The sequence below is a fragment of the Branchiostoma lanceolatum genome, chromosome 14 (genome assembly GCF_035083965.1).
Source record: "Branchiostoma lanceolatum isolate klBraLanc5 chromosome 14, klBraLanc5.hap2, whole genome shotgun sequence".
NCBI classification, from domain to species: Eukaryota; Metazoa; Chordata; class Leptocardii; order Amphioxiformes; family Branchiostomatidae; genus Branchiostoma; species Branchiostoma lanceolatum.
The window spans coordinates 5,740,402-5,755,329 of NC_089735.1; the positions used below are offsets into that span (position 1 = coordinate 5,740,402).

At 40.0% G+C, this 14,928-nt stretch overlaps 2 protein-coding genes across 32 annotated transcripts in view; one reads left to right on the forward strand and one right to left on the reverse strand.

Moving 5' to 3' along the window:
• LOC136448945 (peptidyl-prolyl cis-trans isomerase-like) overlaps positions 1–14,928 on the reverse strand; it is a 306,630-nt gene that overhangs the window by 187,488 nt on the left and 104,214 nt on the right. The gene's annotated exons all lie outside the window — the stretch shown is intronic.
• Positions 1–14,928, forward strand: part of LOC136448937 (ankyrin-2-like) — a 208,899-nt gene that overhangs the window by 124,396 nt on the left and 69,575 nt on the right. For 26 of the 31 annotated variants that reach the window (XM_066448669.1, XM_066448658.1, XM_066448665.1 and 23 more), the window contains 4 exons: positions 7,895–7,993; positions 11,744–11,929; positions 13,568–13,591; positions 14,809–14,907. In XM_066448669.1, coding sequence (XP_066304766.1) covers positions 7,895–7,993; positions 11,744–11,929; positions 13,568–13,591; positions 14,809–14,907 — 408 coding nt within the window. Of the gene's footprint in view, positions 1–7,403; positions 7,539–7,894; positions 7,994–11,743; positions 11,930–13,567; positions 13,592–14,808; positions 14,908–14,928 lie in introns of those variants that run through there. The other 5 variants (XM_066448653.1, XM_066448680.1, XM_066448652.1 and 2 more) reach the window with 2 other exon arrangements.

Genomic DNA, 14,928 nt, shown 5'->3' on the forward strand with positions numbered 1-14,928 from the left:
CTGGACAGTTTTCCTATTGCTGAGGTGTTGATCTAGACAGTTGATCCCATTCCTAATCTATCTTTAGAAAGTAGTACACGTTGAATAATCTAAAGCTGATCCAGTGACCCAATTCTACAAGAGTGACCTTCATTATAATGTACATGTATATGTCGCTTCAGTGACCTATGCCCCTTATATTATGAAGCTGCTGCTGTTGTTGACTGACACTAGACAGAACATACAGTACCTGTAACTGTAAAAAGGAAATCAACTGGCTCCAAAGAGCTTCCGACAACAATTAAGGGCTTGTTGTCTGTGTTACCAGCCAGGCATGATGAAGAAGAGCTCGGTGTCTACACTGACTACAGATAAAGAGGGAACCTAGCTCCTATTGTGGGCCTTGTTGCACTGGGAATATCATGCAGCTTTCTGTCTACCCCTGAGTCACACTGGGTACCCTCACCTGGTCTGCATTATTTAGAGAGAAAGTGGTGACTGTCTGGCGATGACATTTGTGGCTGTCTGGTCACTGATGCAGCAGAATGTGCTGTAGAATGTTTGGATAAACATCAGCTATTCAGAACTGTAGAGAGTGAAATCCTTATCTGTTTGTTAATCCTGTAATCTGTTTCTGTTAGGATCAAGAGTGCTCTGGATCAGTTACAGGTGCAGTTATCTGCAAATGAGCGTAGAAGAAGATATTATTTGACCATTTGACTAGCTTTGCTTGTTTATGATTTGTGTTTGTTTACAACTAGCAACCCTGTTTGGTTATCTTAATCACCGATACCAAAGAGGTTCTGTTTCCACATTTGCTCCTTGGTTGGGATGTGAACAGGACATTCAAAAAGTAATAAATTATGTTTTTTCAATGTATGATTTTTTGTCAGGTAGGGGGAAAATGGAATTGATATTGAAAAATCCCCTTAGCAGCTTCCTTTTTCAAACTAAAGGTTAGAGTAATTGCCTTCAAAGTGTTTTCCAGTTGCTATCCCTGTATTCAATATTGGAAGGTGAAGGGCAAAGTTCAAGTTCAGTTGTCCTGAAAGTTCAGTCGTCCTGTGGGAACAGGCAAACTGGCCTGGCACCCTGCTGATTGTGGTGATAGGAAGGACCTGTTTTCCCTCCATGCTGGGGCTGTTGTTTTTTTGTCGCCTTTAGGATCTGAGATGAAATTCACCCATGTTGGATGACCCTGACCTGACTGCAATGGTGGCTAGCACAGTTACCAGCTAAATGATTGGCTAAAATGATGATGATATCAACACACTATCATGATCAGAGCCCCAGAGGAGATGATGTCATACATCTGTACAAACTGGTGGGCTCTGTAATGCATCAGCCCCACCCTTTTTTTATGGACCCTTTTTTGTCGTTAGTATCTTTGTGCCTTTCCAAGCTGCCTGGTAGATGATAAGACAAAACAAGAATATCCATGTCTGCCATTCTTGGCAAAGCAGAAAGGCAACACCCTTTCCTATCAGACGATGAAAGATAAATCCAAGGGAAAATACAGCCGGTGGTGGCTGGGTATCAGTGGGTTTCCATATGTTTCAGATTTGTCATATGGGACTGTTCCAATATCTGTCAGCTGTTGTTGGCTTTGAAGGTGTGTTTGAAGACCACCATGGTCAAGGTTGGGAATGCTAAGTCTGAGAGTTTTCATGAGATGCAGACTTTTGATGTTTTCTCAGCTGGGGTGGAGTTTTGATGCCCAGATGATTGTTTAAAAGATGGTTTGACATTTAATCCCAAAGCAGATTTAATGGTGGGCCTGGTGGCAATGACAGTATCCAAAGGGCATTAGCAATATCCAGTGTCCGATATAAAGGTCACAACTGCTACAATCAACAGGAAACTAGGATTTATATTGGGCTGGTCATTTTACATTAGCAAGTTTTTGTGGACAATGGCCACACACTGAGACTGAGAGTTTACATACAGTGTCTAATTGGAGCATAATAGAGCAAAGATGACTACTATTGGGAAAGGGTGTCAGGAGATGAGCTGTGGTGTCTGTCTTCTCACACTTGAAAAGTGATTTATGGACTACTCTTATCTCTCTGTTAAAAAAAGCTTTCAAGATGTTATCTTTTATTACCACATGGGGGTTTACAAGCTGATCCTGGATTCCTGGGGAGGAGCATCATCTGCACAGATAAACAGGAAAGTAGACCAGTCAAAGCACCAGCAAATGCATCTCCTTGGACCATCAGAAAGATGTAAACTGATAACCTGCTGGCATATACAAAATGTCTTGTGGTGGTCATTTCATGCACAACTTTTCTTAGGAACTACCACAAAAAATTCTACATTGTGGGAAAGACAAGCTTGCACTTCCTAATTTGTACCATGTGCAGACACCTAGCTGGCAATGTGTGCTGTCTTCCATCTCCCAGGAAACCTATTAAAGCTGAAATACTTACCTGTGTCTGACCTGCCTATCCTGACCCTGCCCATGCCAAGGTGGTGTTGGGTTGCAGAAAAGGCTAGAAAATGGGATGGTTAGATCTGGGGCTGTCTCCTGACCCGCTGTCCCTGCATCCCGAGGTGGAAAATTGCTTGTTGCGATGGACAAAAATAGTATGAAATTGATGAAAATGTATTTTTGTAAGCTTGAATATATGTATGCCAGATTCAACAATACAAATCAACAACATGGGCTCCCAAACAGTGAGTTTAATAAAAATCAAAGCTGGAGACAGCCCTGGTTAGATTGCTGTGGTCATTTAAGTTAAAACACAATGCTTTTCTCTAGAACTAGAGTATGTGAAAAAGTCTGCCCCAAAACTGGAGCATTTGCTATAGCAGTGGCTGAAAATAATTATGTTTCGCCAACGAAACATATTGTTTTTGTCAGGTTTCTTCTTCTCCTTCTCCTTCTCCTTCTCCTTCTTCTTCTTCTCCTGTCAAATCTTCAAATCGCTTCTTCTCGGTCGTCCGTCGACCAAATAAGCTGAAATTTGGTATGCAGGTAGAGTATGTGTATACCCCTAGACCCTTTTTAACTTTTTTTGATATAAGTTTTTAAAATGATTTTATGGAGGTTTTTTGGTCATTTTCAGACAAAAGTCGCACATTATGGCCTCCAGTGCCGTGGTGTTGAAACCTGAGGACCTGAAATTTGGTTTAGTTGTGCATTGGATATTTACCCAAAGGACCCCATTATTTTTTTTGGCATACACTACTTCAAAATGATTTATTTTGCAATTTTTTGATGGAATTTTTGGTTATTTTCTGTCGGGGCCAGCAAGAACTAGGTCATACTGTAACATAAGCCCTCCTACACTCACCCCTTTCTGGGACGTAAAACCAAGCAGATGTCAGGGTACCTATACTAATGGTATTACAGAAAGTTATATGTACCTTATGTTACATGGTACGGATGTTATATTTGACATGTACGTACCGTTAGCAAAGGTGATCACACCTGGCCATGAATTATGCTAATGACGACCTCATTTGCATAATTCCTGCATAAACTTGTATTTCCCTTACCGTGACAACATGTAGGTACATGTAGGAAAGGTGAAAGCACCTGGACATAACTTATGCTCATGAGGACCTCATTTGCATAAATTATGCAGAAACTTGGATTTGCCCAGGAGTTCTTTTGGGACAGCCCACTTCTTGCATGAGGAGTATGGGCGAAACATCCTGAATTTGCTCTTAAAGCAAATGACGGCCAGTTTAGTTATTGATAGTATTACTATTAGATACAGTGATTAGATAACATCTCTTGCTTTAATGTTATTGTGATAAATCTTTTTAAAGTTTAGATGACCTGTTCGATTACTTTGTAGACACATTGAGCAGCAGTTAGTTGTGTTCTTCAAATCTGGAATTGTTGCTGCTATCCAAATGTAAACAAACAGAGCCTGCTGATCACAGTGAGTGGGAGTGATGAAGATGCAGGGAATGTGGTTTCAGGGTTTACCTCCCTCTTGTCAGGCTGAGCTGAGCTTCACCAAAACAACACATGCCATACAGATCACACCAGATGACTAACCCAGATTTCGCTGGACATTTTCCATATGTTCAACAAACTGAGATACTCTACATATAAACACTGAAATAGTAAAGAATCTTGACAGATCCAGTGCAGTGCTGTCTCCAGCTTTATATTTTTGTCTGTCCCACTCATTGTTTGGAAGCCCATGTTGTTGATTTTGGATGTTAAATATGTCATTTAAAGCTTATGAAAATATGTTTTCATCACCTTTGTGTCATGAAGTTAAGATTTTTTGGACTTACAGTGTAAAAATTTTTGTCCCTCCCAAAAAGTAAATTTCTGTCCCATCCCTGGAGACAGCCCTGGACAGATCATTGTAAATTCAAAGTGAACAGTAGCCTACCCACATACTGTGCTAGCCTTCAGTCATCAGGATTTGTATCTCAAGTTGTCAAGACCCAGCCTTTTTGGTATGGTAGGATTTAAACCTTCCAAGCTGAAATTCCTTGGAAATGGTACAATTTCTCCTGCAGTGTTTATATTCTGGAGAGGCCCAGGCTGTCTGCTTTGATCACATCCTTCCTTGTTTGTCTTGGCTCAGCTCCACAGGGAGGGAAGTTGTGGAACATGTGTGTTCAACCCCTGCCAAAACAGAATTCTCTGCAACTGTTGGGGATTTTAGGTGTAGAGTTTTGGACGAAGCTCTGCGCTGTGGGTTAGCATCAATTTTTGTGAGGAAGAAAAGGTGGTGGTTGTATGGAAATCTGTTTAGAAATTATTGTATGGAGACAAGACTGAGTGATAGTGTGTAGTAATAGTTACTCAGCACAGTATTGAGATGTGTAAATGGAGTATTTTAGTAATTTCTGTGAAGTGATTCTGACAAATGTTGTAGAAGTGAGGTTGACCTCCCTGTCCAATGGGTCAGCATCCAAGATGTGACGAGCTTTGATCAAATCTGATAGTGGTATGGCTGAACTTCAGATCACTGACTCATGAACACCTGCATTGCCATTTGGCTGGTTCTGTTGGTGATCAAAAAGGAGTAAATTTTACTCTAAGACTTCTTACATTTTTCACATAGTTCAGAAGTTTTGGTGTAAGCAGCTGTCAGAGCCTATTTTCCCAATTGCTTCATCCTCAGACAGACTGAAGCTGGGAAGTATTTGATTGATCACCAGTCACAGAAACCTGTGCCTTATATGTCCATGGGGTTTGGTCACATGACCAGGCTTGTTGAATGGCTTGTGCACTTGGACTTGGCTGTGACATACAACAGGGACACTAGCATAGACTACTGTCTGTATTGTGCCCTTGAGTGCTGGTAAACTGTTGGCCAGGGGGTCATTGTCAGGCATTCCCTGCAGATCGCCCAGTAGCTAAGCCGCACACACAAGGTCTTTGTAGTGGAGAACTTTGTTTTTGCTGGCAGCAGCCAAGGCACAGGCCTACATTGAGGATGAAGGGAATTGAGTGTGACATGCGTGTGTTATGTGTACTATGCTGTAGGTCCCACCTGTGGCTACAAATCTTCAGTTCTCAATGTATAACTTTATACTTGTAGTAGTATGTATGCCGAATAATGAGCAAACTGTTTTCAAGTTCGGTGGATCACGCACCCGCAAATAAGAACAAAATGCCATTCTATTACATCGCTATGTTACCCCTTGATGTCTTTAATAGTTGCTGTAGGATTGGAAAAACATGACGTCTCAGGAAGATGATTCAGACAGAATTTGACACTTTGTTGCAAAAGGCAGAAGCCCTTCAGCTGTACACCCACACACTACATGTACACCTACACCCACCCACACCCACTCAAAGTTACAGTCAGCACAAATGCATAGTCGGAGGGTTACATGTAGCAAAAACTTTGGGAAAATAATCCATTAGTAAGCAGAATCAAAGGTAGGTGATAGTATTTTAGTTTTGTTTGATTCTTCTTGTGTTTATAGCTCTGATATATAAAAAAACATACCAACTTTAGATCAATAGATTTGAAATGCCATTAGGCCACACCAATCTAATTTCTTGGTTAGGCCAGCCTTCTGTTTTCATGATTTTTTTTTTGAAATTTTTTTTGGGGGGGAAATAAAAATCTGTTAACCAAGAAACTAAATTGGTGTGGCCTTACCTGAAGGTGTCTTCTCTTTGGTAAGTTATTCTGTACACATGTACTATACTATACTTTTCTTGTTACTGCATCTTCACTCTTACAAAAAGATTTGCTTCTTCTAAGTTTTAGTCAGTTCAATGGTCACACCTTGCCTCAATGTACAGTAGCTCAATGCAGTGTAGTTCTAGGTCAGAATTGTAAACATGGCTTAGGCTCCCAACTTCAACTTCCCACCTGGTCGTCAGGATTTGATTGACAGCTAAGTTGGACAACAGCAAAGTTGTGTTAGACATAACATTAAGGCGTTCACTAATATGTAGATGTGTAGCATGAATGGTCGGAGGGCCAAAATGCATGAAGCATGAAAAATGGGAAAAGACAGGTATGATGTGATGTTCATGTCTTTGTTTTTTGGATGCCTGCACATCTGTGTATGTGTTGATTTTGAACATAGATGTTTGGGATTTTCTCTTGACTGTCTCATCTTGAGGACCTGGGCAAATAGAGGCTGGTGCTATAGTGGGGAAATATTTTTGATACCCTACATTTGCCCATGTTCTCACGATTGCATCAATATTTTGTTTCATTAATGAAGACCAGAACACCAAGTATGAAGTTTTTAACATTCAGAGGGAAATGAAAGATAAAATATGACGTCTGCAGATTCAGATGTAATGTTACAAACTGTTGAATGCATGACCTGCATATGAAGAAGTCAGCACACTCCAGCATGGTGCCTGAATCAGCATGTAAAAGTGCATGTTAACTGCACCAAATTTTTGTTTAGTGGCTAACCAGTTTATTCCAATCTGCTGGCAGGACAATGGTGGTGTATCCATGATTCTATTTTCATCCATGTTTACGTGATAAGAGAAGTGGAAATGTCCAGATGAACATGTGTTTGCAGGCCCCTCCCACATTGTCCCCTATGATGCAACTAGTTTGGAATGATCCGCCCACAATATAATGTGACTAGAGCCAATAATGAAAAGCTTGGAATTCCTATTTGCTTTCCAAGTTCAAATTGTATATTAGTAACATGTGTCAATTCTAAAGCACTCTTATACCAGTCAATGTCAGGACCCTATTTTTCAGGCTGTTCGTTGTGCTACAATAATGTAGCATCATATCTTGAATCATAGCCCCAAAAATCTCTTGTCCAGTAACAGAATGCAAATGTGCAAGGTTACTAATATTGTTATAGGATACAGGTGACATGTCATATGACGCAACATAAATTCCAGTTATCTTAGCAGAATGGCATTTCTTGCATGAGGCAGAGAACATGCTCCACCCACAATCTCATGATTGACAGGCAGGGCTGTTTTCATGTGCCTCATTTTGTCATGGCCAAAACTATTTAGACGAGTTCGCCAGCCATTCTGGCATCTGGGAGTGGAGTGGAGGAAGTTGTAGCCAGCTCTCTCATCATTCGCAAAGTTATAGCTTTCAGCCTTCAGACTAAACATTTGTTCCTCTTCTAGACCAGTAAGTATCAAAGAAATTTGTTGTTGTTATGTATATTTACGTTCAAGGCTGCATACTTGGTTTAAAGCCACTTGACGAGTCCATAGGGTGAACCACCAGGGTTGTTTTGAAATCAGGAAACAGAAGACTTACAGCAGTAATCTGAATGTTTATATTTAACCCGTTGTCCATAGAGACGACATAACTTGTACGTATAAGAGTTATGCTGCGGCTGTATCTACTCAGGAACGAGCACTCAAGCGTGCTTGATACGTTCGTCCTGAGCTTCAAAGATATGTGGTCTGGTGTTTGAAGCTCAGCAGGTAAAACGTTCTCCCTGCCAAGTTGTATAATGTGAGTATTCTCTCTTCCCACAGAACGGATTCACGCCACTGTACATGGCTGCACAGGAGAACCACGATGAAGTTGTCCAGTACCTGCTCGATCACGGAGCCAATCAGAGCACAGCCACAGAGGTAGGCCCTCGCAATTCTCTTTGTTACAAGGATGAATGGCGGTACCCTTTTGAGCTTCCAAAATGGCAGGGAAAAGGTGACTCAAAATGTGGAAACGGTCCATAAATACCTCACCATTATTCGTCAGAATGATATAGGTGTTCATCTGTACTAGATCACATGTTAGGCGATAGAAAGAGCATTAAAAAAAAAGTAAGAATAGCTTTGTCTGGACATAACGTTTTATTCCTTAAGGTTACTAAGGGAACAGTCACTGGAGAGATGACATTTTTTTAATGTCTTACAAATGCATGTATGACACTTGCAACCTACAGTACATGTATCTCACTGTGATCAAATTAAAAATTGAAAACTTTTTCTGCTTGACTGATCAGACATATATTTTAGTTTAGCTGCTGACAATTATTTCAGCAGTACTGGCCTATTACAAGCACCTATGAATAATGGATAAAAGCATGTGGGGCAATTGTGAAATGGGCTTCAACCAGTTTGCCAACTTGGGTCACTGCCAAGGGCACATTTGCTTTAAATGTCACAAAAGTCTCTCTGGGAATGAAATATTCATTTCTGTATGATTCATCAGTAAAGGGTTTTAGACCATTTAATTTTCCATTGTAGAAAACTTGTTTTATCCCTACCAAAATCAAATATACATGTATATAGTATTTAACTTGTTTTCAATTTAGTTACGGGTATTGATCAGGAAAGAACAAAAAAAGAAGAAAATAATTGCTGCGTCTATGAAGGTTTCAGAACTACATATATAGGACATTTCTCTAGGAAGGATCTTTTATGCTCCAAATGTATCATTCTAAAAAGTAACTGAAATCTTTCTGCCAAGGTTTGCTGAAACGTTTTAGACAAGGAATGATTTCGCAGAATCATTTCTGTCCTTGATCTGAGGCCATTTTGCAACATGTCCAGAATGCAGAGGCAATTTCAGCATAGAACACATCAAGGTTACCTTTACTTAATGGTCTGAAAGTTGACCTATTGGTTGCAGAGGTTACCACGGATCACCAAGACCTGACTAATAGATTCATGTCAGGAAAGGTTAACGACCTGAAAAGCCACCAAAATATGACCAAGTTCTCCAAACAGAGCACATTGTTACCAATGTTAGCCTTGTTTACTAGGTACACTAACCTTAGCCATTAGCTAATCAAAATCAGTCTGGGGCCAGGGGTTGAATTGTATTCCAGTTTATCAAAAGGATGTATTAGTTTTTTACTAATTTAAGGGGGAGAGACAAAAAATGTTTATCATTTTTATCAATGTTGAGCAAATGTTTGATTATTGTGGATTTTGTGAACTATCCAACCAATAGTGCATCTTTTTGAAAGACCTTAATTCGTTTAAATAACAAATTGTGGTCATGACTGTACAAAGTGGCAAATCATTTCTCTGTGTACTGACACCAGTACCAAACAGCTAGATGATGTACTACACTGTACTTGTCAACCAGAATCTTAACTGTGTAAATAAACTGCAGACAGAACTATACAATATGGATATGGCAAAAAATCCTTTCCAGTGCCCCTGTGTTTGAAAGTGCTTCTTCCTTTATTCTACTAAAGGGAGGGTAATTGTTGTTTGATGAATATTTATTGGTCAGGATGGTTAACTATTCTCTGTCTGTGTCATCATGCAGGCTATAATCTAACAAATGGATGATAACCTTTGTAATTCCCATGCTATTACTGGCAATTTGAGCCTGCAGCATCTTTCCCATTAATCAAACTACTGCAATGTTTTTAAGGCAATTCATGGCCATAAAATGTATTTAATTGGCCAGTTTTTCCAGATGGCTGGAGATGAAGTGCATACAAAAATGCAGGATGGAATTTCGTATTCCTGTAAAGTAGACAGTCTTTTTGTGTTGTAAGAAATATTTTATGACATACAAAATTTATAGAAATGGTTTTGCCAGCTTCTGAAATTCTGCTGAACATATCACACAGTGGTGTGGCTAGATGACATTTCTGCCATCACTAGATACTGTAAATGGACACCCAGAAGTTTGGCATTAGAGCTTAGGGCTGATTTTTGCAGCTGCTCCCCTGTTCCATAGTGACACCAAATATGGCAGGCTTGTCTGGCTGCAGTGCCAACAGCCACACTCTGAATGCTTTCTGCAGAATGATGTCAGGATGTCTGGGAAACTCGACTTCAATGGCATTCAGCTGTAAATGCTGAGCGGTACATACATGTAGTGTTCTTGGTGTCAGAATTAAGCTCCTGAAAATAAATGGGCAATGTAAGAAATTAAAGAGAAGACATATTGGTCCTTTTATACTGGTATTTCAAGACTTAAAATAAATAAAAAATGTGTTCTTTCCTGTACATGTCAACTTGAAGATAACGTGACTAACGATAACGTAATAGCTGCATTCTGCATGTATCAGATTTGATACAGCATTGACCATTCTCCATGTAAACGGTAGGACTAGTATGCTCTGTGAGAAAAGCCTGGAGTGACCCAAATATCCCTTTTTGGTTCCTCCCACATATTTCTACCCACATCATACAGGGCCTTATCTGACCTTAATGACCCTATGATGACTCCAAAATGCCTTTTGAGACATGCAGCAATATTGGAACATTAGAATACAAACAGCATTGGGTCGTAACGTTCCACACAATACTTTTCTGTGTTTGAATTATTTATATGTGAAGAGATATGAAATAATGATTCTATTTTCAGTGCTCTAGATCTGTCACTGCAGGTTCCTTCCATGAAATCACTGACATATAGGTCATAAAGGTCATTTGAAAGAAATAAGAAGTGACCCCACTCAGTCCAACAATGGCTGGAGGCCTCCCACATACATGTTTTTACCCTTTGACAGCTTTTAGAACAGGTTCTGACCTGATTAAAAACTTTTGGTAGTCTGGCTGCATTCTTCCCTCAGATTAACAACCTGCAGCCAGTACTTAATACGTAATGCCAAAGGTTCAGAAACTTGAGTACCCTGTTTGTTGTCTATGGTGTTCAACTGTTGTTTTTCTAAAGAAAAGACAAAACAGTGACCAGGGCCCTTTCAAGCTTTAGATTTTTCTGCCCTATTCATTGTTTGGCAGCCCATGTTGTTTATTTCTGTTGTTGAATCAGTCATTTTAAGATTACAAAAATACATTTTCATCAATTTCATGTCATGATTCATGAAGGTCAGATTTTTCGGATGGACAGGGTGACATTTTTTTTTCCGTTCCAAGTTCCTACAACAGCAAACAAGCAAATTTCTGTTCAGGGATGGAGGGATGGGTCCTGTACAGTAGACAGACTGACCCAAATGTGCTTGATGCACCTACAGCAGAACACAAACCAGATCTGACCTATTGACCTTTTCATGGTGCTGAGATGCCTTCACATCCATAGAAGTCACTTTTCATATTCAACAACTCATCAGAGTTTTGTTAATGTCCCAAAGCCAGGGACAAAATAAATGCTTCTGCATATTGAGATAATCAAGTTTGTGTGTGAGGAAAGTTTGTGTTGAAAACTCTCTACTTTGTGGCAATATTCTTTCACTGGGATAGACTATGGTTTGGTAGATGGGTTGGTACTGTAGGGACAGCCAATCCCAGACTGATACACCATCTCTATTGGATTGTGCTAGACACATGTACACTGACAATGACATGTAATACATTGCCTCAAGAAACATTGCACATACATTTGTAGACAATTTGATGAAATTTTGTTCAGCATCCAGTGTTCATTGAGTTCCCTTGATCCTCTGCCCGCAGGATGGATTCACACCTCTGGCTGTAGCCCTCCAACAAGGTCACGACAAGGTGGTGGCCGTCCTTCTGGAGAACGACACAAAGGGACGTGTCCGACTCCCCGCCTTGCACATCGCTGCGAGGAAAGACGACGTCAAAGCCGCAGCACTTCTGCTCCAAAACGACCACAACGCAGACGTCACTTCCAAGGTGAGCTTTTCTTGCAACAGCTTCTTCTTTTCTTTAAGTCTTCATTTCTGCTTGCTTGTTCGCTGTTCAAGAAAGCTCATTTGCAAAATCATGTCCATGCTCCAAGATGCAAATCCCTTTAGATTATCTACGAACTGCAATCATCTCAATTTTAGCTTCTCTCACAATTTGTTGTCCTTTAGTCAGTAAACTCGATCAGTTGAATAAGAACACTGGATATTAGAGAATTTAACAAGTTTTGTAGTGCGTGGGAACTGTTTAGCAGTGACCTTTTTTGTCATTGATGTTTTGGCTGCCAAATAAAAATCTAATTTTCTGTTCCCAGTTATTCCTGCAGTAGAGTCTGTACCCAATCCCAACATACTGAAGTTGATAATTGATTCTTCAGCTGTGTAGCTCCAACTTCGTGTCCTTTTTAACCTTCAAGTTCACCTAAAGATAGAATAATGAATTTTAGTCGTAGAGAATTGATATTTCACTTTTAACAGCAGCTCTTGCGATTAGAGTATCATCATCAGTCTAGTTTCCATACAACACAATGGGACATTGTCTGTAAATTTGATCCCAAAATGTATTTGTTTATGACCTTGAGGTTGGATAAAGTGTGAGTAGTCAGCTAGAGAATGAGGTTCAGCCAAGGTGACATGTTGAGCTGGTTCAATTCAGGATTTCCCTCCTTAGTATTCCTGTCACTTCTCCTGGGTTGAAAATATACAGAAACTTTAATTAAAGACCCACATCAGTGAAACTGAAGTGGAAGTACAAATTCCAGATAAAACCTCCCCTGATGCCATGAGAAAATGGCTCTCTAAGACCTGGCAAAGTCCCAAAAATTGCTAAGCCAGCAGAAGATGTGATTTTGCAAATGGTCTGGTGGGCAAGACCAATTGAATTCCTTGGAGCATGGACATCATATCTTTTTATTCATCTGTTAGGATTTACATGTAGCTGCCAGACTTCTAACTTCACATCTGATTTCACACACAAACTGAGGCATGCCCTAGATGCATGGAAGCGGTTCTAGTGAAACTTAAATTTAACTTGCAGAGCATGTCTTTCAATATCTATCACAGGACTAATTAGCCCCTTCATCCTTTGCTGGTCTTGTGCTAAATTTAGTACAACCCAGAGAGTAAGTGCACAGATATGTATGCATGCAATGTGCTTGAAGTATAGAGACAAAATAAATACAGAAATACAGCTCTTAACTATTCCCTTCAGCTAATAGCTTGTTCATGCTCAGTAGCTAACAATTGGTCTTGCCATTGCTGCTTCTGTATGCACTTTCTTCACAAACCTCTGCTCTTCTCTCTCAGCACATCTTTGTCATATGGCAGAGGAGTTCTAGGAATGGCACATGCATGTCCTTCTTGGCCTTTTTCCTTACTTAGCTGCTTGCTACCACATAACAATAATCAACCAATTGCTCCAACTTTGATCTGGATACTTTCTGCTTTGGCCAAGCCTTTCCTGCTTTACTTAAACTTTTAGTTTAAGAGTTAAATAGAAGATTCAAGCTAAATCCCCTTGAAAGAGTATGTGTGACTGGCACCTGAGCTGAGAAGAGCATTGGTTGTGCATGGCTGTACAAAGTAGTGTGTAGTGATGTATGTTGATGTGTTCTCTCCCCATGCAAAGTGGGCTGTCAATGCTGCAACTGAGGTGAATAACAAGTTCCTGTGTCGTTGGTGTTCGTGCTTTGTGTCTACTTGTCTTTAAACCCTTTCATCATTGCCATTCCAAGAGATGGTTTTAAAAACGAAGCAGTACTAGCTACATGGCTCTGTACCTTGTCAAACAATCAGAATTTAACTGTTAAGAAGCCATGGCTCACGCTGACCCAAATACACCATGTGCATCTACAACCATAAAAATGATAAAGCTGCCTCCATCCCTTTCTTTAGCTCAGGTAAATTCTCAGGCAATCAGGGTGAAGTATTCTGTAGTTAACTGTCAAGAAGCCTTGGCTTATATTGACCTAAATAGGATGCATTAAATTTGCATCTACAGCCATAAAGTTTCCTCCATATCTCCCTCTGTGGCAGTATTCGGCTTGCCTGTCCATTTTCCCATGCCACTTTACATTCTGTGACAAACTGGTTAACTCTATATGTGGAGGGCTGTAGAGTTAGGCATTTCTTCAGATTCTCTTGGAATGGCAATGATGTGCCCAACTTTGTTGGTGCTGTTAGCCCTGTGCATGTGTTCAGTGTGTAACTAATATTGAACTTGCTGTGAGCGTGAAATATCATCATACTTAATCCTCAGTCTGTACCTTCATCACGAATGTTATTGTCTCTTGTACCACACACTGTCCCTTTTTGTTTGAGTTCTTTATTACCAGTTGATCAGCATCTTTTGTTGAATGTTTTTTCTTCTTGGATCCTATCTTGTTTCAAGCTGGCCAGTACTTTCAGTGTACCTTCTGTTTGTTGAGGCTTCCTACTTTGCCAGTGATAAATGTATTTGTATTGTTGTTTTACTCCACCCAGATACTAGTATGTATTTTATTGCTAGAACCCATCAACATGTCTTTTCATTGGTGTCACTTCTTGGTATGGTTCTTGGTATGGTTATGTTTTTTCCTTTGAATGAATGTGTTTAATTTCTGTGTATGTGATAGAATTCTAAAATTCTAGCTATGTTAGAGTGCATGCCAGAAATCGCTGTCCTTTCCATGTCTTTTTTGTAAATCATAAAAGAGGAATACAGTTGTTTTTTATTAAAGAAATGGAACATCATTCTTTTCTCATCTGCATAAGAAATAGTGCATCATACAACATTTTATGTGGTGTTCCGCAATATGTGTTTAAACTCCATATAAAACTGAACACTTGCACCTGTCTCCATGGTAACGATTAATTGTGTGTTCAACGCAGAGTGGCTTCACGCCCCTCCACATCGCTGCGCACTACGGCCACACCAACGTCGGCACTCTCCTGCTCAACAGAGGAGCAAACGTCAACTTTGCAGCCAGAGTGAGTTAAACTACGCCTATT